This window comes from Schistocerca cancellata, chromosome 2 (assembly GCF_023864275.1).
Source record: "Schistocerca cancellata isolate TAMUIC-IGC-003103 chromosome 2, iqSchCanc2.1, whole genome shotgun sequence".
NCBI classification, from domain to species: domain Eukaryota; kingdom Metazoa; phylum Arthropoda; class Insecta; order Orthoptera; family Acrididae; genus Schistocerca; species Schistocerca cancellata.
The window spans coordinates 705,921,250-705,947,347 of NC_064627.1; the positions used below are offsets into that span (position 1 = coordinate 705,921,250).

The 26,098-nt window shown below is 41.9% G+C and overlaps 1 protein-coding gene across 1 annotated transcript in view; it reads right to left on the reverse strand.

The window, feature by feature from the left end:
• The window catches only part of LOC126162500 (zinc transporter ZIP10), a 280,789-nt gene that overhangs the window by 13,414 nt on the left and 241,277 nt on the right, over positions 1-26,098 (reverse strand). The window contains exons 5-7 of the mRNA XM_049919048.1: positions 2,324-2,493; positions 2,133-2,237; positions 1,939-2,011 (exon numbers count right to left, since the gene is read on the reverse strand). Coding sequence (XP_049775005.1) covers positions 1,939-2,011; positions 2,133-2,237; positions 2,324-2,493 — 348 coding nt within the window. The remainder of the gene's footprint in view (positions 1-1,938; positions 2,012-2,132; positions 2,238-2,323; positions 2,494-26,098) is intronic.

Consider the following 26,098-nt stretch of genomic DNA (forward strand, 5'->3'; position numbering starts at 1 on the left):
GCAGAATAATAAAACAGCAGGAAGTGAAAAACTGTTAGTATAAACTTTCCCCTTTTTGTATCACAATTGGACTTATTTTCCCGAAAATGTAGAGCAGTGTCATTGGTTGATAGACCTGTTTACATTTGTCACAGGTAATTGAGAGAGACTCTCAATTAGCAATGGCTAACAAAAAACAAGGTTTGAATTTGCATTTGGCTTCAAGTCTTCTACTTCACCACAGCATTAAGCTGATATTGGAGAAGGTGACATAAAGAAAATATATTCCAAAATTTCTTTACCTCATCCTATTTGTTAACACACAAAGAAACATTAAAAAAGTGGTGAAAAATATTCTACAAAATATGAAATGATCTAAGTTATATTTTCACTATTAACTGAATATTCATCAGTGACATGAATTAACAGGTTACTGATAGTTTTCACTTGTAAGAGGTCTGTTCAGAAAATCCCAAAACTTTGTCCACAAAATTTTTCTATGGTTACCTTTTACTTTTTGTGCATGGTCTCCTTCAAAATACTCTCCTCCACAATTGATACCCCACTCCCAACACCGTTTCTTCTACCAGAAGCAGTCTTGGTATGCCTCTTGCTGGATTGCGTGAAGCACCGTCTTGAATTTTCTTTTATCTTATCTATCGCTGAAAATCTTCATCTTTTCAGTGGGGTTTTCAACTTTGGAAAAAAAAAAAGAAAGTTTGCAGGGGTCAGGGTCAGGTCTTGAGGTATGGAAGATGAAGCAGCACAGTGATTTCATTTTTGTGCAATAATCAAGTACCAACAGGGATGAATTTTCAGGTGCATTTTCATGATGCAAGAGCCATGAATTTTCTTGCTACATTTCAGGCAGTTTCCTTTTCATGTTTTCTTGCAGTCATCATAACATGTCCTAATAATACTATTGAGTCACAGTTTGTCCCTGTGTCATGAATTCATAATGAACTAATATTTCAAAGTCAAAGAAAACTATCAGTATTACTTTGACATTTGACCTGACTTGACAAGCTTTTTTGGTCTTGGAGAAATTTTCCTGGCCCATTGCAAAGATGGGACCTTGGTCTCAACACCATAGCTGTAGACCCATGTCTCATCACCAGTTACAATTCTCTTAAGTAACATCTTGTTCTTATTTGCGTGATCCAAAAGCCCTTCACAGGTTGTGAGGCGGAGGTCTTTCTGGTCTTGACTCATGAGGCACGGGATGAACTTGGTGGCAGCATGACGCATCGCAAGATGCTGTGTCAGGATTTTATGACATGTTCAAATTGGAATGTTACATTCTTCTCCAATCTCTCAGACAGTCTGTCTTTAATTGGTGCACACAATTTCATTGATGTCCTTGACATTAGTCATCACTAGACATTGAAGGGCGTCCTGAATGAGGGTCATCTTTAACTTCTATCTGGCCATTTTTAAAATATGTGAACCACCTGTAACACCAAGTTCAGCTTAAGCATTCATCATCATAGGCTTTCTGTATTGTTTAGAGTGTGTCCACAGAGTTTTTCTTGAGTTTCATGCAAAATTTAATGCAGACATGTTGCTTCTCTAACTCTGCCATCTCTAAATTCGCAAGCTGTGTGACACAATATTCAACTTAATATAGCAGTGAACAATAACTAACAGACATATAACAATGAAACTTCCAGCAGCTACACAGTGAACCTAAGCATGTGCAGGGATGCTAATCGCATTTCACTCCAACTCACCATTGATGCAAAATTATGAATTTTCTAGAATTTTTTGAACAGACCTCATAAACACCATCCTGTATGCCTTAAGTTCTACAATCATAGCTGATGACCATTTAAATGCTGTACAATTTGCAAAACAAGGAAACAGTTCCACAATAGTGAATGCATATTTATCAAATGATGGAAAGGGAAAGACTGCTATCCATAAGTGAACAAAACAAAAATACATGAAATTTTAACTTACCACCAGAATTAATTATTTTCTGCTGCACGTCCAAATCTTTGGTGGCAATTTCTTTCTTGTAGCTGTTTGCTCGCTAAAATTTTAAGTGTAGTGTTAAATCTTTATAATCTGGCATTAAATCACTGAATAATCGTCAAAACATATGTCAGGCAAAATATATTTTTTAATATCTGTCATTCAAAAGACCTACTTACATGTATCCGCAGAACAGTTTCCATGCAGTAGAAAAACATCATGGCTCCAAATACAACTAGACTGTGAAATGCATGAGCCACATGGTCATCACCAACACTTAATGCCTGCAGCAATTGAAGACACTGTTAAATATTGCTCTAATTACCTACTAATGAAGAAAATTGTATGTTTTGAACTACACAGTACATACGTGTGGAAGCATGTGTAACAATGCATCACCACAAAGAGTTCCCACTGCTGTTGCAATCAGGAAGCTCAGCACCTGATGATAATATGCCTTGCTTGCTAAAGGCACCACAATGAGTCCTATTATGCCACTCACACTTATAATGGCAATGCTTAAAGTGGCATACAACCATGCTGCAACAAAAATGTATGCATATAAGCATCTATCTCCTAAAGTTAACAAACTGCACAAATTGGGTACAGCAGTCTTCCTCAAACATTGAAAATATCAACTTTAAATCAAAATATGCAATAACACATAATACACAAAAATAGAAACTAAACAAATAGTTGAATAAATACAGAAGAAAACACTACTTCCTGCCTCACTTTTACCTTTGTTTCAAAATGAGATTATATTTGAGCAAGTGTGCTAACATCTCAGTATCATCATACTCACTGAAAACTTATGATCTGAAACACTTGAGAATTAAGGTATCTAGTACATTTACCAGTATATAAATTTTATTAAGCATTCATTTACACTTGCATTGAAGGAATATCTTATAATATGGCATTTTTGCCTCATAACCTTTCTTACATTTTGAGTGGATAATTATCAAAAGTGGTCTACATTCTTACAGACTTACTACCCTTTGTGGTAATGTAAATAGTTTGTATATGAGTTTATGTAAGGCTGGTTCATAAACATATTTCCATGCAAGTGACATGTGATTTGGTGCCCTCCCTTCCACCCTTAGACAGAAGTTGCCTTTCCTTGGGCGGTTAGCCTGACCCTTGAAACAAAACTAAATCTAGTGTTTGCTAAAATGTTTTTTTTTCTGTTAAAATAAATGCTACAAAGACATTTCTCTGTAACAGGAATATATTTCTAACATTCCATCTCTACATGTTAAAGGAAACAATCTGTGTCTGTTTAAGGTGATTCATATGCTGTTTGAGAGTTTTTAGTTGAACAGAAAGGACAAGACTTATTCTATTCTCCTAGCTTCAATAAAAATGTGCTTTCTATGAAATTGAGTGGAAAGAATGAAAATATATAATTTGTTATAATTTTTAATTTAGTAATGGAACTCATTAATTCAGTAATTTATGAATTACTTCACTGTCAATTGGAAAAAGTGGAACAGAAATGCAAAAACATCACCTAATTTTATGTTTTTGTGTTAAACATGACATACTATTTAACTGCATTAGTTGTGTGTTATATGTGAAGAAAACTCACTAGGAAGTAGTTAAATTTTACAAAATTCGCCACAAAAGTAGTTGAAAATTTATGAACATGGTCAAAATTTTCAAAGTATGTAACTAAAAAGGAAAACTTGTATGTGATATAAAGGAAAAATATTCTGTTAAAAGAGTCATGTATAATTCTGACAGTTCCTCAATATATGGACTAGCAATTTTTCCCTTGGATAAAAATATTATATGGAAATTTTTCTAGACTTTAGTTAGTAAAATCTGTCAAAACAGCATCTGATTCTATTGACATCAATGTATCACTTTCAATGCTAAAGTTTACAGTCCATATGACTATTCTTGAACAAATTTTGCTCTAAGGTCTTGACTTCAAAAAATCTTCTTCCATATTTAGCTACAGATATAAGCAAAGTCCAGAGGATTTGGAAGATTACAAAAGTATTTGGAAATATGTCAAACAAATAGCTTTTTGGAATGTGATATAATTACCTTTTCGAAGAGCTTTCAGTAAAAAGAATGTGCTTCAATAAGAGTTCATTGTTTGGTGAAATAAGAGCCCATTGAGGTAGACACTTAATTGATGAATTTATATTTCAAATACATTTGTACTAACTAAGACAGTATTTGATCCTGAAGTCAGTGGTAGGTCATGGACACATTTGCAGAGTCTTGTTTACTAGTATCAGTTTTTCCTATTAATTATGCTACATCTTTATACAAATTTTGCACTAGAGGAGCTTGATAGCTTGATGCTCTGAAAGGCTGTTGTTGATACCTACACTAGTGTCCAAAATTAAAGCAACAAACCACTATTTGTGCATCCTGTGCCTAATTCATGATATAATTGTACAAACTGTCAATGGATGTCGGTACACTCGTGTTCTCGCAGAAGATGGCATTCTGGTCAACGGACAACTTGCCAATGATAACATTAGGCACCTATCAAATGGGTTACTGTTTGCCGGGGTAGTCCCACACCCATCATCACTGTGTACACAGTCACAGTTGGTGCTTTCTGGCACAGAGAAGACACCAACCAGGCTCTCTGAAATGGAAAGCCATGAGAAGAATGGAAGTAGGACAGCCGCAAACTGATGTGATGTGATGGCTTAATGAGAATAATTTTGTTGTTTTTTAGATGTGGCAATAGTTTATAAAGTTCAAAAATGTATGCCAAAGACCAGGGCTAGGCCGACCACGTGTAACATCAGAAAGAGAGAACCATTATTTGGCTGTAAGCACACAATGATACTGCCTTAGCACTGCATGACAACTGTCATCTGACCTCACTGCATCCACTGGATGTGTTGTAGCGAGGCAAAACATGTACAGAAAGCTTCAGCAGAGTGGCCTTTATTGTTGGAGACCTGCTGCATATGTACCTCTGATGTGTCTTCACAGCACGGAATGTCTAGAGCGGAGCCGTCAATGTGCCACCTGAATACTCAAACAGTGGGCCACTGTCCTTTTCACAGATGAGTCCTAAATTTGGCATGGACAGTGATTCTCGGCGGATTCGCATCTGGAGGGAATGTGGAATACAATTTCAGGACCCAGCCAAAGGAAAGAGACTTATATCACGTATGATTCCTAATGGTGTGGGCAGGGATTATGTTGACCACTCAAACTCCCCTTCATGAAATTTTATGATTAAATCAATGAGGTTTAACTGCTTTCAGGCATCATGGTGACATCTTGAGACTTCGTGTGCAGTTGTTGCAAGCTGCTGTGGGCCCTGCTAGATGTGTTGCTAGATGATAATGTTCGACCTCATAGAGCACAAGTGGTTGATGTTTTCTTGGAAATTGATGTTATTGCACACATGGCATGGCCTGATCACTCTTGTGATTTGAATCCCATAGAGCACATATGGGTTGCATCACATCAGCATCCACCAACCACTCTCCAAAACTTGCGAGCAGTGCTGCAGGAAGACAGGGTGTTAATTCCTCAATATGAGATTGACGACATCATTCAGAGCATGCCCCACCATTTATCAGGCCTGTATTGCTGCCAGAGGTGGTCACACCCCATACTGAGCACATTAACCATTTGTCAGAATATGTGTGTAAATTTGTTAAGTTGGAAAAGATAAAGAACATTTTTGTCTACCATTATGCATGTTGAAGTTGTTTATGTTGTTTCTTCTACACCATCACCTGATTATACTGTTTTGTGGCAAAATAAATGTAAACTTGCAAAATTTTGGCTTTTTGCTTTAATTTTAGACACCATTGTATGTACATGCACGTGCCAAAACTTTGAGAATAAGGATAAACAGCTTTTAACAATGCAGGGAGATATTACAAAAAGAGGAAGAAGACCCCTGTGATGAATTATCCCTAAGATTTTGCACTCAAATCTGAATCAGACTAATAAAACATTAACAGGAAGAGAGAGAGAGAGAGAGAGAGAGAGAGAGAGAGAGAGAGAGAGAGAGAGAGAGAGAGAGAATGAATCTGACATTAATTCAGCAATATATCTACTCATATACACTAAGGAGCCAAAGAAACTAGTACAGTTGCCTAATACTGCGTAGAGCCCCCACGAGCACACAAAGTACCACAACACAAAATTGCATGAACTCAGCGAATGTCTGAAGTAGTGCTGGAGGAAACTGACACCATGAATCCTGCAGCACTCTCCATAAATCCATAAGAGTATGAGGGGATGGAGATCTCTTCTGAACAGCATGTTGCAAGGCATCCCAGATATATGTTCTTTTCTGGGGAGTCTGGTGGCCAGTGGAAGTGTTTAAACTCAGAAGAGGGTTCCTGGAGCCACTATGTAGCAATTCTGGATGTGTGAGGTGTCACATTGCCCTGCTGGAATTGCCCTAGTCTGAATGCACAATGGACATGAATGGATGCAGGTGATCAGACAGGATGTTTATGTACTTGTCACCTGTCAGAGGCTTATCTAGACATACAGGGGTTCCATATCACTCTAACTACACATGCCGCACGTCATTACAGAGCCTCCACCACTGTGTACAGTCCCCTGCTGACATGCAGAGTCCATGGATTCATGTGGTTGTTTCCATACCTGTAGATGTCCATTCACTCGATACAATTTGAAACGGGACTCGTCTGACCAGGCAACATGTTTCCACTCATTAACAGTCCAATGTCATTGTTGATGGGCACAGAGAAGGTGTAAAGCTTTGAGTCATGCAGTCATCAAAGGTACATGAGTGGGCCTTTGGCTTTAAAAGCCCATATCGATGATGTTTCATTGAATGGTTCACACGCTGACACTTGTTGATGACCCAGCATTTAAATCCGCAGCAATTTGTGAAAGGGTTGCACTTCTGTCATGCTGAACAATTCTCTTCAGTTGTCATCGGTCCTGTCCTGGCAGGATCTTTTTCCGGCCACAACAATGTGGAGAGCTGATGTTATACTGGATTCTTGATATTCGTGGTGCACTTGTGAAATGGTTGTATGGGAAAAACCCCACTTCATCGCTACCTTAGAGATGCTGTGTCCCATCATTCATGTGCCGACTATAACACCATATTCAAACTCACTCAAATCTTGTAGCAGCAGTAACAACTGTGCCAGACACTTCCTGTCTTATATAGGCACTGTCGACTGCAGTGCTGTATTCTGCCTGTTTACATGTCTCTATATTCTAATACACATGCCTATACCAGTTTCTTTGGCACTTCAGTGTAAATTGACCAATAAACTCTGTAAAGTGCAACTCTTAAGAGTTTTTATTGAATTCATTAAAAGGGATTTTAGCAATGTTACCTGTATTAATCATTTGTTACCCAATCAAAATAAAATACTATTTATTCCATTGAAATATATAGATAAACTCCGTCCATTAATGCTATCTGCTACTAAAGTGTATTTTATTTTACTCAACGGAGTCATGCTAATGAAATTTAGTATTTAAAAGCCACATCACACAATCTTACTAGCTGCAGAGTATACAGTAATTTTGCTTAATGTGTTATTTTTGTACATGATTAATAATATAGTTAGTATGAATGCTTTTGTATTGAAATGTAAAATCGTTATTATATAAATGCAGTGCTGGAGGATACTAAATTATTGACCATAACTATGTAACCTTCCTATTATATGAATGGAAATTATTTCTCTACTTCCCAATTTCAAAACTGTACATAAAAGTAAAATACTCCTACTACGTGTACTTATAAAATTTTCGTTTCAACATGGTTTTTGGTAATTACTCCTAATGATGAAGGGTAATTATGTAGTAAACAGTTACATTACACACTAGACATATACCTTGTCCAATCACATTAATGGGACCACCTGTCAAAAGCCTGAATGACCAACTTTTGCAGCATGGATGCTGCAAGTCATGCAGCAAGACAGTTAGTGAGGTTCTGGAATGTACTGACATGTGTGGAGCCATGCCAACTCCAGTGCTATGGCCAGCTGCATTAGGTTTCTTGGCTGAGGATCTATGGTGCAAACAGCCCAACTGAAGTCTCCCACAGATTCTCGACTTGGTTCAAATTCAGGGAGTTTGATGGCCAGGGCAAAACAGTAGACTCATCCTGGTGATTTTTGAATATCTCTCTCTCTCTCTCTCTCTCTCTCTCTCTCTCTCTCTCTCTCTCTCTCTCACTCTCTCTCACTCACACACACACACACACACACACACACACACACACACACACACACACACACACACACACACACACTGTGAGCTGTGTGAAATGTTGCATTATCTAACTGGTAGATGCCACGGTGTGGAGGAAAAACAAACTGCATGTAGGGGTGGACATGGGTCTCAAGGATAGATAGACGCACATTTATGTTGATCCACTGTGCCTTTCAGAATGATGAGATCACCTAAGGAATGCCATGAAAACATTCCCCAGTCCATAATGCTCCCCACCCCAGCCTGGATCCCTCTGACAATTGTTTCAGGGTATTTACTTTCAGGCAATTCACACTGTACATGCCAACAGCCAACTGTCATCTGAAAAGGCTACCTGTCATCACTCAGTGAACATCCAGTTGTGATAATAGTATGCAAATTCCAGCCTCTGTCACCCATGAACAGCAATCAGCAATGGGTGCATGAACCAGGCACCAGCTACTGAAGCCTGTACTTAGCTAAGTTTATTGAATGGTCATTGAGGAGACACTGTCAGTAGCCCCATGGCTCATTTGAGTGTGAGCAGTGAGTTGCTCAGCACTTGCATGTCTATTTGCCCGTGCACACCTCTGCAGCCATCGTTCACCCCTGTGATGTATGGCCCATGGTGCACCACAGTTTCCACAGTGCTGGTTATTATTATTGCCATTTTTCCATCACAGTATACTTTAACCATGGTGGCACGTGCACAGTTTATAAACTTAGCCATTTCAGAAATGCTTCTTCCTTTTGGCCTGAAAACCCAATGATCGTGCCCTTTTGAATAACAAATAAATTGCTCCATTTCCACATTACAACAACAGCTGCACTCTTTTCTGCATCCCCGACATACTTTATATGTACTCCACTGCTAGCGCTGCCAGCTGCTGTTAGTGAGTGGTTATTGCACATGACATTGGCTGTGGTCACACTGATGTGACTAGACTGTATACAAAAGTATCCTAGCTTTAAGAACTATCAGTTTGTTCCTCAGGGAGAAAAGTGTGTCAGATTTGGAATTGTTTGAAAGGTATACCATTTCACTCTGTCCCCTGGTTGAAAGTGACCACTGATGTGAGGACAAGGGGAGACAAGATGAAGGAAGAGGCAAGGCTTTAGAGAGAGTGAGAGGTCAAAGGTAATATTTTGGTAAGCTGTGTCCCTGCTACATAGGCCAGACAGAATGAGTAAAGGTGGATGGGTGGAGAGGGGGGGGGGGGGGGGGGGGAGAGAGAAGAAAACCGAATAAACAAGTAAATATAAAAATGCAATAAAAAGAAAAGGGGAGATTGAATGTTAAGGGAGGTTAAGTGCTAGTATAGGAGTATGTTACAAAGGCAAGTTCCTGTCTCCTGAGTTCAGGGAAATTGATATTGAGGAGGAGAATCCAAATAGCCTATGTCGTGCAGCACACTTTCAGGTTCCTTGAGTGAATCTGCAACCTATGCCCTCAGAAATTGGTGCAGGGTACATATGACTGCCATTGGCTAAGAACATAGCTAAGAACATCAATGGACACAGAAGAATTGTGACATCCAGTACCCATCACCAGCTTCTGAGGGCATAGGTTACAGCTTTACTCAAAAAATCTGGATGCGTGCTGCACCACATAGGCTATTTGGATTCTCCTTCTCAACATGATTTTCCCTGAATGCAGGAGATAGGTACTTGCCTTGCAACTTACTCACATCCTGGCACTTTTTTTTAACCTGCATTAACATTCAGTCTCCCCTTTTCTTTTTATTATATTTTTATATATTTAATTATTTACTCAATTTTCTTGTGTTCCCTTCCTCTCTCTCTCTCTCTCTCTCTCTCTCTCTCTCTCTCTCTCTCTCTCTCCTCTCTCTCTCCTCTCTCTCTCTCTCCCTCATAACTTTCGACTTGTTTTTTTTCTGGTATAGGGACCCTTACCTCAAACTGTTACAGAATTTCTCAGACTGAGAAGGATAAATGCACATCATGGAATAGCCCTGTTTATACATATATTTTCATGTGCCAGTGCCTCTAGCCATCATTGGATGACATTTCCAGACATGTGTTCCTATGTAAAACTTGATTTGCTATTTCCCCTCTACAACCTCTAGAAGTGTGTAGCATGCTCTAGAAGTGTGTAGCATGAACTGTGAAACATCCCATATAAGTCGGATGTGTCATGGATTGGAGATTCTGGTCTGCCAGATGCATTTAAGGGGAGTTTTGATGTCAGTTTATCTTAGCCACTTACTTTATGAAATTTTCATTTCTTCTAAATACATGAGGCAACCTCTACCCCAAGCAGGATGATTACCTGAGCAATTTACACAGAAGTCTGGTGTCTAACATGATCTTACTTCATGGCAGCATTTCCCACATATTGTCTTGCCGTTACATTCTATTGCCATGTGACTGTATAACTGGTATTTGAAGCACTAATTGGACCAAGTACATAAGGTCTTATCTTTAGCTGAATAAATCTGGCCTTGATGTGCAGTATGATATTCAAACGACAAGATAGGATGAAGGCAGAAGTCTGCATCTCACCATTCACTCTTTGCATCAAATTTTTAACTTTCATTATGAGTCCCATTTCCTATTCTTTTTGCAGTTCAGCAAATACATAATACCAATGATTTCTCTACAATTTAGGATTCATTTGCTGAAGTTCAGAATATTTTTTTCTCATGCTATGGCTATGGTATAGCAGTATCAACCTGGAGCATACTGTTGGATAGTCAATAGATTTTACAGCTCTAGTAATACTTTACAGTGTCCTTTTTTATGTAGAAGCAGGATACCTGGCTGAAACACCCTTCTTTGCTCTTTATACAACCAGATCATTTTGACATAGCTGTGCTCTGTCACAATAAAGAACACTTACTTTTTCTAATACATTTCTATGTTGACTTTTCTGTCAAGGCCTCCTAGTTTTGTGGTGATGATCTATAAACATGACCCGGAAGATACAGAGAGATTTGTTTCTCTTTTTCCTGGCCTTTATCCCACATCTTCATGGGGTTGGTGTGTTAATGTTGATTATGCAATGCTAGTGGCATAAGCTGGACAGATGCCCTTACTGTCAACACTCCTTCCTTCTCCAGGAAGGAATTTGTGTACTTCATCTGTCAGTGTCTAGTGTTATCCCACATTAAAGTGTGAGAACATTTCCAGAATGTTCGCAAAGCAGGACATGGGTACCAGCCCATTGTTAATGCAATTTGATGTGGGAATCCACCTAAAACCCATATCCAGGCTGTCCAGCACATCTGCCCTCATCATTAATCCACATGGCAGATTCGATCTGGGTTGATGTGTCTTGCTGAATCATGAAAGTGGACTATTGGCATGTGACTGCCTGGGTGGGGTACCATAGAAAGTTGTGAATTCGTGGAACAGCAAGGAATCAATACAGCCCATGCACATAGACACCCACCTGCATGGGAAGCCTTATACAACTGAAATGTGGCAAGTTCAGCAGAAATTGCTCATTAATGAGTGTTTTGTCTAGACAGCTGTCCTTTTTATCAGTGTAATGTAGTGGATTTTGGGATTGATATTTTTTTAGCAATGATATTTCATACTGTCTTTATGATCCACGCAGTGAAGCTAAGAAGACTCATCTTAGAGAGAGAGAGAGAGATAGAGAGAGAGAGGGGGGGGGGGTATAGAACAGGTCATTGGTTAGATTTATATCATGGAAACAGAAACAATATTGGAAAGCCTCAGAGCCCAATGTTCATCATCATATGCTCACACAATAGGCATGACTCTGTCCCTTTGGGGAAAGGATGAGCTGTCTGTAATAAATTTGCAGTTAATGAGATGCGAAACTCTTACGTAACTTCATTTTTTTCTCATGGGAAGGAAGGTAGAGGAGAGGTGAGAGTTTAGTGTCCTTTGATCTATGCAAGGGACTCAGACTTGGCTACTGAAATGAACCATTGCATTAAAAAACATATCAAAAAAAGTTTTGCATCACCTTGGTTCCAAGAGTTTCGGAACTTGTGCAGAAAATCACACTTTGCTGTTGTACCACCATACAGCGAGACTTTCAGAGTGGTGGTCCAGATTTCTGTACACACTGGTACCTATAATACCTAGTAGTAGGTCCTCTTGCACTGATGCATCCCTGTATTCATCCACAAGTTCATCAAGGCACTGTTGATCCAGATTGTCCCACTCCTCAATGGCGATTCGGCACAGATCTCTCAGAGTGGTTGGTGGGTCACGTCGTCCATAAACAGCCTTTTTCAATCTATCCCAGGCATGTTCGATAGGGCTCATGTCTGGAGAATGTGCTGGCCACTCTAGTCGAGTGATGTTGTTATCCTGAAGGAAGTCAGTCACGAGATGTGCAGGATGGGGGCGCGAATTGTCAATCACGAAGACGAATGCCTCGCCAATATGCTGCCGATATGGTAGTACTATCGGTCGGAGGACGGCATTCACGTTTTGTACAACCATTACGGCGCCTTCCATGACCATCAGCGGCGTACGTCCGCCCCACATAATGCCATCCCAAAACAGCAGGGAACCTCAACCTTGCTGCACTCGCTGGACAGTACATCTAAGGCGGTCAGCCTGACTGGCTTGCCTCCAAACACGTCTCCAACGATTGTCTGGTTGAAGACATATGCGACACTCGTCGGTGAAGAGAGCGTGATGCCAATCCTGAGTGGTCCATTCGGCATGTTGTTGGGCCCGTCTGTACCACGCTGCATGGTGTCGTGGTTGCAAAGATGGACCTCGCCATGGACGTCGGGAGTGAATTTGCACATCATGCAGCCTACTGCGCACAGTTTGAGAGTTACACGACGTCCTGTGGCTGCACGGAAAGCGTTATTCACATTATTCAACGTGATGGCGTTGCGATAATCCGTAGGTAGCGGTCATCCACTGCAGTAGTAGCCCTTGGGCAGCCTGAGCGAGGGATGTCATCGACAGTTCCTGTCTCTCTCTCTCTCTATCTTCTCCATGTCCGAACAACATCCCTTGTTGAGAGCCTTCCTGGCACAAAGTAACAATGCGTCTAGGCATGGTTGAACTACAGACAACAAGAGCCGTGTACCTCCTTCCTGGTGGAATGACTGGAAATGATCGACTGTCGGACCCCCTCTGTCTAATAGGCGCTGCTCATGCATGGTTGTTTACATCTTTGGGCGGGTTTAGTGATATCTCTGAACAGTCAAAGGGACTGTTTCTGTGATACTATTTCCACACTCAATGACTATCTTCAGGAGTTCTGGGAACCGGGCTGATAGAAAACTTTTTTTGATGTATGTATAATCTTCTCGTGCTCCCAGCCGCATCAGGTCGTTAAAATCCGAAGAGCTTTCGACGGAGCTCTCCTCAGTTATTGATAAGTGATAAATGGCTGCCATGTCGCCGGCGCTGCTTTTTTACTTCTACCACTTCTTTTGGAACACTATCCCAAAATCCCTTCGTCCTCATAAAGACAGATATTTCGTCGAATAGCGCTCTGTTTCAATTTTCTATACTGTGTTCTGCCACGGCTGATTTTTCGGGATAAGCGTAAGTGTGTAGCCACCTCTCGTGTTCCATCCCGCGTTGCTCCACAATGCGTACAGTTTTTCCACATAGTAACTACCACAAGGACATGATATTTTGTACACTCTAAGCGTTCTGAGCCCTAGATCGTATTTCACAGGCCTCATGAGCGTCGTATTTTTGTTGGTGAGATGTGTCTCTCCAGGAGCCGGCTAATCTTTCCCTATACTAAGTCACACGAAGGCAAAAACACAAGTTTCTTGTTTTCTTCGGTGGTGTTTTTCCTGCGTGTCTCACCAGAAACAGCCTATGGTACCTGGCAGTGACTGTAACCGTTTTCCCTGAAAACGTTTCAGAGGTGGCTTAATCCTAGTGACAGATTTTCAGCGTCTGAGACGACTTTAACATGGTTTTTATGTCGAATGGTGGTCGCTAAGAGCGTGCAGATACCAATCCCTGTGTGTAGGTTTCCTGATTACACTATGGCTGAGGTGTTCATTGATTTTCCGGCGAACGAGGACGTCAATGAAGGGCAATGCACCATCATTCTTTACTTCAGTCCTAAACCTAATGTGGTCGTGAATGTCGTTCAGGTGTTCTTAGAATTCTCGCAGTTTTTCATGTCCATGGGGCCAGATGATGAAAGTGTTTCGACGTAACGATAAAAGCAACTTGACTAATCTGGAGCTGCATCCACAGCGACGTCTTCACATTTTTCCACAAAAATGTTAGCTGTAGATGAAGCTAACGGGCTTCTCATCGCCACACCGTCAAGCTGGTCGAAATACTTGCCACCAATAGGAAATACTGTGACGTCAAAGTTGGACTATCAAATCACTGGGAGAGGAGACCTATGTAGATTTTGACATGAACACGCGTAAATAGGGAGACCACATAAAAAATGACCATTATATCACCTTGACATCGCGAGGTTGAAGCGGGCGCGACGGACGCGGGACGGAAACACTACATTTGGCGAGGAAGAGCACCAGTGACGTCACAGCCGGCAGCCCGTCTATATAATAATGGCGAAGCCGCGGCGACACGGCAGTCCATTTACCGCTTGAAGATAGCCGAGAAGACCTCGGTCGAAAGCTCGTAGCATTTTTACCACCTGCCACAGCTGGAAGCTCGTAAAGATTTTATTAACTCTTATCGGCGCGAGACCATGCGTTCATAAAACCATTGTTCTATTTGTCTGAACCTATTTACAAAAACAGTGGGAAACACAAGCGCAAATGACCAGACAGCAGTTCTAACCTGCTTCTGTCAAATACGAGTACAATGATTTAACAAGCCTGCCACGTGACAGCGAGCTAGTTAGCGCAATGGTTAGCATACTGGACTCACATTCGGGAGGACGACAGTTCAAATCTGCGTCCGGTTATCCTGATTTAGGTTTTCCGTGATTTCTCTACATGCTTAAGGCGTGAACAGTTTTTAAGTAAGACACTACCAATTCTCTTACTTGTTACTGCATTTGGTATGGGTGTATTCCGTAAACACCTGATAAGAGAAATGTTGTTGTTGTGGTCTTCAGTCAAGAGGCTGGTTTGATGCAGCTCTCCATGCTACTCTATCCTGTGCAAGCTTCTTCATCTCCCAGTACCTGCTGCAACCTACATCCTTCTGAATCTGTTTAGTGTATTCATCTCTTAGTCTCCCTCTACGATTTTTACCCTCCACGCTGCCCTCCAATACTAAATTGGTGATCCCATGATGCCTTAGAATATGCCCTACAAACCGATCCCTTCTTATAGTCAAGTTGTGCCACAAATTTCTCTTCTCTCCAATTCTATTCAATACCTGCTCATTAGTTATGTTATCTACCCATCTAATTTTCAGCATTCTTCTGTAGCACCACATTTCGAAAGCTTCTATTCTCTTCTTGTCTAAACTATTTACCGTCCACGTTTCACTTCCATACATCGCAACACTCCATACAAATACTTTCAAAAACGACTTCCTGACATTTAAATCTATACTCGATGTTAAGAAATTTTTCTTCTTCAGAAACGATTTCCTTGCCATTGCCAGTCTACACTTTATATCCTCTCTACTTCGACCATCATCAGTTATTTTGCTTCCCAAATAGCAAAACTCATTTATTACTTTAAGTGTCTCATTTCCTAATCTAATTCCCGCAGCATCACCCGATTTAATTCGACTACATTCCATTATCCTCGTTTTGCTTTTGTTGATGTTCATCTTATATTCTCTTTTCAAGACACTGTCCATTCCGTTCAGCTGCTCTTCCAGGTCCTTTGCTGTCTCTGACAGAATTACAATGTCATCGGTGAACCTCAACATTTTTATTTCTTCTCCATGGACTTTAATACCTACTCAGAATTTTTCTTTTGTTTCCTTTACTGCTTGCTCAATATATAGATTGAATAACAACGGAGATAGGCTACAACACTGACTCATTCCCTTCTCAACCACTGCTTCCCTTTCATGCACCTCGACTCTTATAACTACCATCTGGCTTCTGTACAAATTGTAAATAGCCTTTCGCTCCCTGTATTTTACCCCTGCCGCCTTCAGAATCTGAAAGAGAATATTCCAGTCAACATTGTCAAAAGCTTTCTCTAAGTCTACAAATGCTAGAAACGCAGGGTCAGTATTGCCTGACATGTTCAAACATTTCTACGGAATCCAAACTGATCTTCCCCGAGGTTGGCTTCTACCAGTTTCTCCACTCGTCTGTAATGAATTCGTGTTAGTATTTTGCAGCCGTGGTTTATTAAACTGATAATTCGGTAATTTTCACATCTGTCAACACCTGCTTTCTTTGTGATTGGAATTATTATATTCTTCTTGAAGTCTGAGGTATTTCGCCTGTCTCACACATTTTGATCACTAGATGGTAGAAATTTGTTAGGCCTGGGTATCCCAAGGCTGTCAGTTGTTCTAATGGAATGTTGTCTACTCCCGGGGCCTTGTTTCGACTCAAGTCTTTCAGTGCTCTGTCAAACTCTTCACGCAGTATTGTATCTCCCATTTCGTCTTCATCTACATTCTCTTCCATTTCCAGAATATTGTCCTCAAGTACGTCGCCCTTGTATAGACCCTCTATATACTCCTTCCACCTTTCTGCTTTCCCTTCTTTGCTTAGAACTGGGTTTCCATCTGAGCTCTTGATATTCATATGAGTGGTTCTCTTTTCTCCAAAGGTCTTTTTTTATTTTTCCTGTAGGCAGTACCTATCTTACCCCTAGTGATATGCGCCTCTACATCGTTACATTTGTCCTCTAGCCATCCCTGCTTCGCCATTTTGCACTTCCTGTCGATCTCATTTTTGAGATGTTTGTATTCCTTTTTGTCTGCTTCATTTACTGCATTTTTATATTTTCTCCTTTAACCAATTAAATTCAATATCTCTTCTGTTACCCAAGGATTTTTACTAGCCTCGTCTTTTTACCTACTAGATCCTCTGCTGCCTTCACTATTTCATCTCTCAAAGCTACCCATTCTTCTCCTACTGTATTTCTTTCCCCCGTTCCTGTCAATCGTTCCCTTATGCTCTCCCTGAAGCTCTCTACAACCTCTGCTTCTTTCAGTTCATCCAGGTCCCATCTCCTCAAATTCGTACCTTTTTGCAGTTTCTTCAGTTTTAATCTACAGTTCATAACCAATAGATTGTGATCAGAGTCCACATCTCCCCTGCCTTACCATTATACAATCTATCTGAAACCTACCAGTATCTCCAGGCTTCTTCCATGTATACAACCTGCTTTTATGATTCTTGAACCAAGTGTTAGCTATGATAAAGTTATGCTCTGTGCGAAATTCTACCAGGTGGTTTCCTCTTTCATTCCTTACTCCCATTCCATATTCACCTACTACGTTTCCTTCTCTTCCTTTTTCTACTATCGAGTTCCAGTCACCCATGACTATTAAATTTTCGTCTCCCTTCACTACCTGAATAATTTCTTTTATCTCATCTTACATTTCATCAATCTCTTCGTCATCTGCGGATCTAGTTGGCATATACACTTGTACTACTGTGGCAGGCGTGGTCTTCGTATCTATCTTGGCCAAAATAATGTGTCCACTATGCTGTTTATAGTAGCTTACCCAAATCCCTATTTTCCTATTCATTATTAAACCTACTCCTGCATTACCTCTATTTGATTTTGTATTTATAACCCTGTATTCACCTGACCAGAAGTCTTGTTCGTCCTGCCACCGAACTTCACTAATTCCCACTATATGTAACTTTAAGCCATCCATTTCCGTTTTTAAATTTTCTATGCTACCTGCCCGATTAAGGGATCTGATATTCCATGCTCCGATCCGTAGAACGCCAGTTTTCTTTCTGCTGATAACAACGTCCTCCGGAGTAGTCCCCGCCCGGAGATCCGAATGGGGGACTATTTTACCTCCGGAATATTTTGCCCAAGAGGACGCCGTCATCATTTAACCATACAGTAAAGCTGCATGCCCTCGGTAAAAATTACGGCTGTAGTTTTCCCTTGCTTTCAGCCGTTCGCAGCACCAGCACAGCAAGGCCGTTTTGGCTAGTGTTACAAGGCCAGATCAGTCAATCATCCAGACTGTTGGCCCTGCAGCTTCTAAAAAGGCTGCTGCCCCTCTTCAGGAACGACACGTTTGTCTGGCCTCTCAACAGATACCCCTCCGTTGTGGTTGCACCTACGGTACGGCTATCTGTATCGCTGAGGCACGCAAGCCTCCCCACCAACGGCAAGATCCATCGTTCATGTGGGGTGAGGGGGGGGGGGGTTTGGGGGGGGGGGATAGGAGAAATAAGTTTAATAATTAACTTTGGAGATCGTACCATTTTCGTTTGTTTTACTTGCACAGTCTACTGTGGTAGGATACTTTGTTAGGAAACAGAGACATATAAGGAACTAGAGTTCTTTTGGCAGGTCAGTAGGTTTCATCACCATTACAACGTGTTTTTGTCCGTATCGAGGCAGTGTGCCACAAAAATACTGCAGCACATGGTTTAAAAATAACCACACAGGATAAAAAATTAGTCACCCCCAGGAGGCTTCGCGCTAATACCGCGTTGCTTTGATAGTGGCCTCAGTTTGCCGAGAAGAAGAGTCGATAAGTTTCTTCTGGTATGCTATACCCAGTAGAAGCCACTCATTAAAGATTAGATCAGGTAGAGCCTCCAGACTGTGGGAATGATGGTTATTACATTTCACCCGCTGTTCCAAATAACCGAGATATTTTCTACGCAATTAAAACAGGGTGGTTTAGCAGGCCATTTGAGAAGTGACAGGGTGCACTACTGACTGCCACACCATGAGAGTATGCGTGCAGCCCTGTGATCACGGCTGATATCTCTGGAGAGGCATGTGTTGATACCATACTTATCATGAAACTGTAGAAGAAAAGGGCAACACTTGGTCTCCAATACCACTGAAATAAACATCTCGGTTCACGTTCACTGTAAACAGAAAATGTGGGCCCAGGACGTGTCACGAAAAATACCCCCACAATCGTCACAGAACCACCTCTGGGAGAAACTACACCTCGCACACCCAGCGGCTTAAAAACCTCATTGGGCCATCAATTCACTCTTCACCTTTCATCATTTGAGAATAACCAAAACAGTGTCTCCGGTGTCCGCACTAGACGCTTCCAGTCAGCTCCTATTAAGTACGTGTGTTGTTTGGTTACTGAAGATGTGTCGCTGTATGTGCTGCTGTGCGTAACTGCCTTTTGCGAGATACTCGGCTCCAAATGTCCATTGCACGCAGTCTCCTTCGCAATCTTCACTTAGAAACTAGTGGAGGTGACCTGCATTCATTGACATCAGCAGTTGCCTGTCTGGTTTGAAGCCAATCCTCAGTTAAAAGGTGTGAAACTCTTCTCCAGTAGCTGTCCATTTAGGATCTTTTTGTGATTACTCTTCTTACGCCGCGTTATGTACCTGCGAGGAGTGCAGCGCTGCTGTAGAAACGATGGACATCCCGTGCTGACAAACCATGTAACAACTTTGTTCATTCATGGTGCGAACAATTGCACAGCCCAACACAATACTATATTTCGATCATGTCTCCACATAGGGGCGGTTCGGAACCTTTTCCCCACATAAGTGACGTATCATTTAGCATCCTCCAGCCCTTCCCCCAACCTTCTGTACAGCATTTTTTTACCTGCCATTTTCTGGACTCTTGGTAAGATCCTTAAAAATAAATGTAAATTCAGTGATTGTGATTTGGTTCTTTTCTTTTAAAATAAGTGCTACATGGGCATTCATATGTAACAGAATAAATTTCTAAATCTTGTTCCTGTGCTTAAGCAATATAATTCATTTTCAGTCCAGATAATTCCTGAGATCTTTAAAAGCTTTTAGTGAAAGCAGAAGTAAAAACGTTATGGAAAACATGGGTCTGGAAAAAAACCATTTATGAGGTAACTGCGAATGTGTGGTTATGAGCTGCCACTGGCTTCAGTAAAAAAATATTGTCTTAATTAGTATGTGTGAAATCTTATGGGACTTAACTGCTAAGGCCATCAGTCCCTAAGCTTACACAATACTTAACCTAAATTATCCTAAGGACAAACACACACACCCATACCCGAAGGAGGACTCGAACCTCCGCCGGGACCAGTCTTAATTAGTGCGGAAATTTGTGGTAAGTTCCTATGGGATAAAACTGCTGAGGTCATCGGTCCCTAGGCTTACACATTACTTAATCTAACTTAAACTAACTTACGCTATGGATAATACACACACTCATGCCCGAGGGAGGACTCGAACCTCCGACGGGGTTAGCAGCGCGAACCGTAGCAAGGCGCCCTAGACCGCGCGGCTCTTAATTAGTACGAACGTATTTGGAAGTGTACATTAAATTGAGCATGTAACATGCTGAAGTAGTATTTTACTGCTGTCAAATTTGTACAGTAGTGGAAATCTGCGCTGCTCTTAATTAGTACGAATGTATTTGGAAGTGTACATTAAACTGAGCATGTAACATGCTGAAGTAGTATTACACTGCTGTCAGATTTGTACAGTAGTGGAAATCAGAATAAAAGCATGGATATTTGTAGGAAAATTAACATTGTCGGTTGGAATAGTTGTGGAATAATGTGAGATCCAGTAAACAGACAAGTGCAGTCAAATGGTGTCGCATTTGATGTCAGAAGTACGGTATATACTAAGAAACTTGATGTCAGTAGTACGGTATATACTAAGACATCGACGATTCAGGTGGTGGAGGGTGGAACTCAGTAAAAAGGCAGTTGGCTCTGCGCAGTTTTAGTGTGTGCGTACGTGCGTTTACTGCAGACAGGAAACAGACACCGTGATAGTGTGTGTTGTCTGCGTAAAACACGATCTACATCTACATCTACATCCATACTCCGCAAGCCACCTGACGGTGTGTGGCGGAGGGTACCTTGAGTACCTCTATCGGTTCTCCCTTCTATTCCAGTCTCGTATTGTTCGTGGAAAGAAGGATTGTCGGTATGCCTCTGTGTGGGCTCTAATCTCTCTGATTTTATCCTCATGGAGATGATTTTATCCTCGCGAGATATACGTAGGAGGGAGCAATATACTGCTTGACTCTTCGGTGAAGGTATGTTCTCGAAACTTTGACAAAAGCCCGTACCGAGCTACTGAGCGTCTCTCCTGCAGATTCTTCCACTGGAGTTTATCTATCATCTCCGTAACGCTTTCGCGATTACTGAATGATCCTGTAACGAAGCGCGCTGCTCTCCGTTGGATCTTCTCTATATCTTCTATCAACCCTATCTGGAACGGATCCCACACTGCTGAGCAGTATTCAAGCAGTGGGCGAACAAGCGTACTGTAACCTGCTTCCTTTGTTTTCGGATTGCATTTCCTTAGGATTCTTCCAATGAATCTCAGTCTGGCATCTGCTTTACCGACAATCAACATTATATGATCATTCCATTTTAAATCACTCCTAATGCGTACTCCCAGATAATTTATGGTATTAACTGCTTCCAGTTGCTGACCTGCTATTTTGTAGCTAAATGATAAAGGATCTATCTTTCTGTGTATTCGCAGCACATTACACTTGCCTACATTGAGATTCAATTGCCATTCCCTGCACCATGCGTCAATTCGTTGCAGCTCCTCCTGCATTTCAGTACAATTTCCCATTGTTACAACCTCTCGATACACCACAGCATCATCTGCAAAAAGCCTCAGTGAACTTCCGATGTCATCCACCAGGTCATTTATGTATATTGTGAATAGCAACGGTCCTATGACACTCCCCTGCGGCACACCTGAAATCATTCTTACTTCGGAGGACTTCTCTCCATTGAGAATGACATGCTGCGTCCTGTTATCTAGGAACTCCTCAATCCAATCACACAATTGGTCTGATAGTCCATATGCTCTTACTTTGTTCATTAAACGACTGTGGGGAACGGCATCTACCTGTGAACCCGTGTCTATGGCCCTCTGAGTCTCGTGGACGAATAGCGCGAGCTGGGTTTCACATGACCGTCTTTTTCGAAACCCATGCTGATTCCTACAGAGTAGATTTCTAGTCTCCAGAAAAGTCATTATACTCGAACACAATACGTGTTCCAAAATTCTACAACTGATCGACGTTAGAGATATAGGTCTATAGTTCTGTACATCTGTTCGACGTCCCTTCTTGAAAACGGGGATGACCTGTGCCCTTTTCCAATCCTTTGGAACGCTACGCTCTTCTAGAGACCTACGGTACACCGCTGCAAGAAGGGGGGCAAGTTCCTTCGCGTACTCTGTGTAAAATTGAACTGGTATCCCATCAGGTCCAGAGGCCTTTCCTCTTTTGAGCGATTTTAATTGTTTCTCTATTCCTCTGTCGTCTATTTCGATATCTACCATTTTGTCATCTGTGCGACAATCTAGAGAAGGAACTACAGTGCAATCTTCCTCTGTGAAACAACTTTGGAAAAAGACATTTAGTATTTCGGCCTTTAGTCCGTCATCCTCTGTTTCAGTACCATCTCGGTCACAGAGTGTCTGGACATTTTGTTTTGATCCACCTACCGCTTTGACATAAGACCAAAATTTCTTAGGATTTTCTGCCAAGTCGGTACATAGAACTGTACTTTCAAATTCATTGAACGCCTCTCGCATAGCCCTCCTCACACTACATTTCGCTTCGCGTAATTTTGGTTTGTCTGCAAGGCTTTGGCTATGTTTATGATTGCTGTGAAGTTCCCTTTGCTTCCGCAGCAGTTTTCTAACTCGGTTGTTGTACCACGGTGGCTCTTTTCCATCTCTTACGATCTTGCTTGGCACATACTCATCTAACGCATAATGTACGACGGTTTTGAACTTTGTCCACTGATCCTCAACACTATCTGTACTTGAGACAAAACTTTTGTGTTGAGCCGTCAGGGACTCTGAAATCTGCCTTTTGTCACTTTTTCTAAACAGAAAAATCTTCCTACCCTTTTTAATATTCCTATTTACGGCTGAAATCATCGATGCCGTAACCGCTTTATGATCGCTGATTCCCTGTTCTGCATTAACTTTTTCAAATAGTTCGGGTCTGTTTGTCACCAGAAGGTCTAATATGTTATCGCCACGGGTCGTTTCTCTGTTTAACTGCTCAAGGTAGTTTTCAGATAAAGCACTTAAAAAAATTTCACTGGATTCTTTGTCCCTGCCACCCGTTATGAACGTCTGAGTCTCCCAGTCTATATCCGGCAAATTAAAATCCCCACCCAGAACTATAACATGGTGGGGAAATCTACTGGAGATATTTTCCAAATTATCCTTCAGGTGCTCAGCCACAACAGCTGCTGAGCCAGGGGGCCTATAGAGACATCCAATTACCATGTCTGAGCCTGCTTTAACCGTGACCTTCACCCAAATCATTTCACATTTCGGATCTCCGTCAATTTCCTTCGATACTATTGCACTTCTTATCGCTATAAACACGCCTCCTCCTTCACTGTCCAGCCTGTCTCTGCGGTATAAATTCCAATCTGAGTTTAGGATTTCATTACTGTTTACGTCTGGTTTCAGCCAGCTTTCTGTCCCTAGTACTATATGGGCGTTGTGACCGTTTATTAATGAGAGCAGTTCTGGGACCTTTCTGTAGACGCTCCTGCAATTTACTATTAGCACATTAATATTGTTATTCCCTGTTGCATTTTGCCTACTCCTACCTTGCCGCATCTCAGGAGGCGTCTTTTCGGGCCTAGGGAGGGGATTCTCTAACCTAAAAAAAACCCCATGTGCACTCCACACGTACTCCGCTACCCTTGTAGCCGCTTCCGGCGTGTAGTGCACGCCTGACCTATTCAGGGGGACCCTACATTTCTCCACCCGATAGCGGAGGTCGAGAAATTTGCACCCCAGATCTCCGCAGAATCGTCTGAGCCTCTGGTTTAAGCCTTTCACTCGGCTCCAAACCAGAGGACCGCGATCGGTTCTGGGAACGATACTGCAAATAGTTAGCTCTGATTTCACCCCGCGAGCGAGGCTTTCCGCCTTCACCAATTCCGCCAACCGCCTGTACGAACTGAGGATGACCTCTGAACCCAGACGGCAGGAGTCATTGGTGCCGACATGAGCAACAATTTGCAGTCGTGTGCACCCAGTGCTCTCTATCGCCGCCGGTAGGGCCTCCTCCACATCTCGGATGAGACCCCCCGGCAAGCAGACAGAGTGAACACTGGCCTTCTTCCCCGACCTTCCCGCTATTTCCCTAAGGGGCTCCATCACCCGCCTAACGTTGGAGCTCCCGATAACTAATAAACCCCTCCCCCCGTGTGCCTGCTCGGACTTTGCTGAAGGAGCAGCCACATGTCCACTCACAGGCAGAGCGGGCGATGCCACACGGCCAGCCTCCACATTGACCCTCCGCCTCGTGCGCCGCGAACGCCGCTGAACCCGCCACTCCCCTTGGGGAGAGGGTGGGCCAACCGCGCCCGGTACCCGCGAAGATGTCTCGACAGCAGGGACAGTGGGTGAAGCATGTAACACATGGGGTGTACCTTGCGACGCACCAGACTCCCCACTGCCGCTACACTCCGAGGCAGCAGCCTGAAGACGGCTGACCGCGGCCATCAACACGCTCAGCTGTTCGCGAACAGTGGCCAGCTCCTCCTGCGTCCGTACACAGCAGTCACACATCCTATCCATCCTAAGAAATCAATTTACTGAAGAGAGTTAATCAACCTTTAACTAGACTGCTAATTCACTAAAGGCGGCTGTTTATTCACTAAACTGTGGTTGCTAGCCACTTCTTGTAGAAAACAATGAAAATAGCACTACCTGTCTCTGGACTGTATTGAAAACAAACTCTAGCACTACTGGCACTATGGCTGACTAAAGGGACTCTCTCTGACTGTATTCAAAACAAACACGAAATCTATGGAACACTATTAATAGCACCCGACAATTAATGCTTCCTAAAAGCAAATACACACGGAAGAAGAAGTGACAAGTAAGAAAAATACAGTTAATACTTAAATTAAGGTAGCTCGCTGCACAGCAGACGTGAGGCAGGCGGCAGTTACGACGACACTGACTCTACTGGCACTATGGCTGACTAAAGGGACTCTCTCTGACTGTATTCAAAACAAACACGAAATCTATGGAACACTATTAATAGCACCCGACAATTAATGCTTCCTAAAAGCAAATACACCGGAAGAAGAAGTGACAAGTAAGAAAAATACAGTTAATACTTAAATTAAGGTAGCTCGCTGCACAGCAGACGTGAGGCAGGCGGCAGTTACGACGACACTGATTGTGACAATGCCACGTGAAATACAGCCATTATGTAATGAAAAAGCAAAAACTGGTGTGTACAAGAAAATGGGTCTCTCTAATCGTAAAATCGCCAAGAAGTTGAACTGTTCAACTACAGTGACTGATAATTTCGTAAGACTGGGCGCATGATGTGGATAGAATGGAAAATATGGACAAAGCAGAAAATTATCTGTGGCATTGAAACGGTTACTTTTGCGCAAAGTAAGGGCCTCAAACAGTTACTCTTCTCAACTTGTTGCTGCTTTACAGTTGCCAGTAACTGCCAGACGTGTAAAACAAATTTTGTCAAATGACAAACATCTTGCATTCAAGAAAATGCTGCAGAAACCTTCTCTAACAACCAAACATAAACAGAATGGATAGGAGTTTGCTAAAAAACATATGTCATGGTCTTCAGATCGGGGTGACGTGGTCTTCAGTTATGAGAAGTAGTTTAATTTAGATGGGCCGGAAGGATTTCAGTATTGTCGGCTTGATCAGGTAAGAATGAGCAGAAAACTTGGTGGTGTAAGTGTTATGATTTAGTGCACTCTAGTGTTCAGCCAAGCAATACTTCTAACATGTACGATAAGATGCTAGAAGACAGAATTGGTTAGAATGTATGACGACCTAGGAAACGAAAGTCTAATGTTTCAACAAGGTAATGAATCTGTTCATATCTCTGCTAGAACCAAAAAGCGTTTTGAAAATAAAGATATCTATGTCTTGCTCTGGCCTGCACATAGCCCTTATATG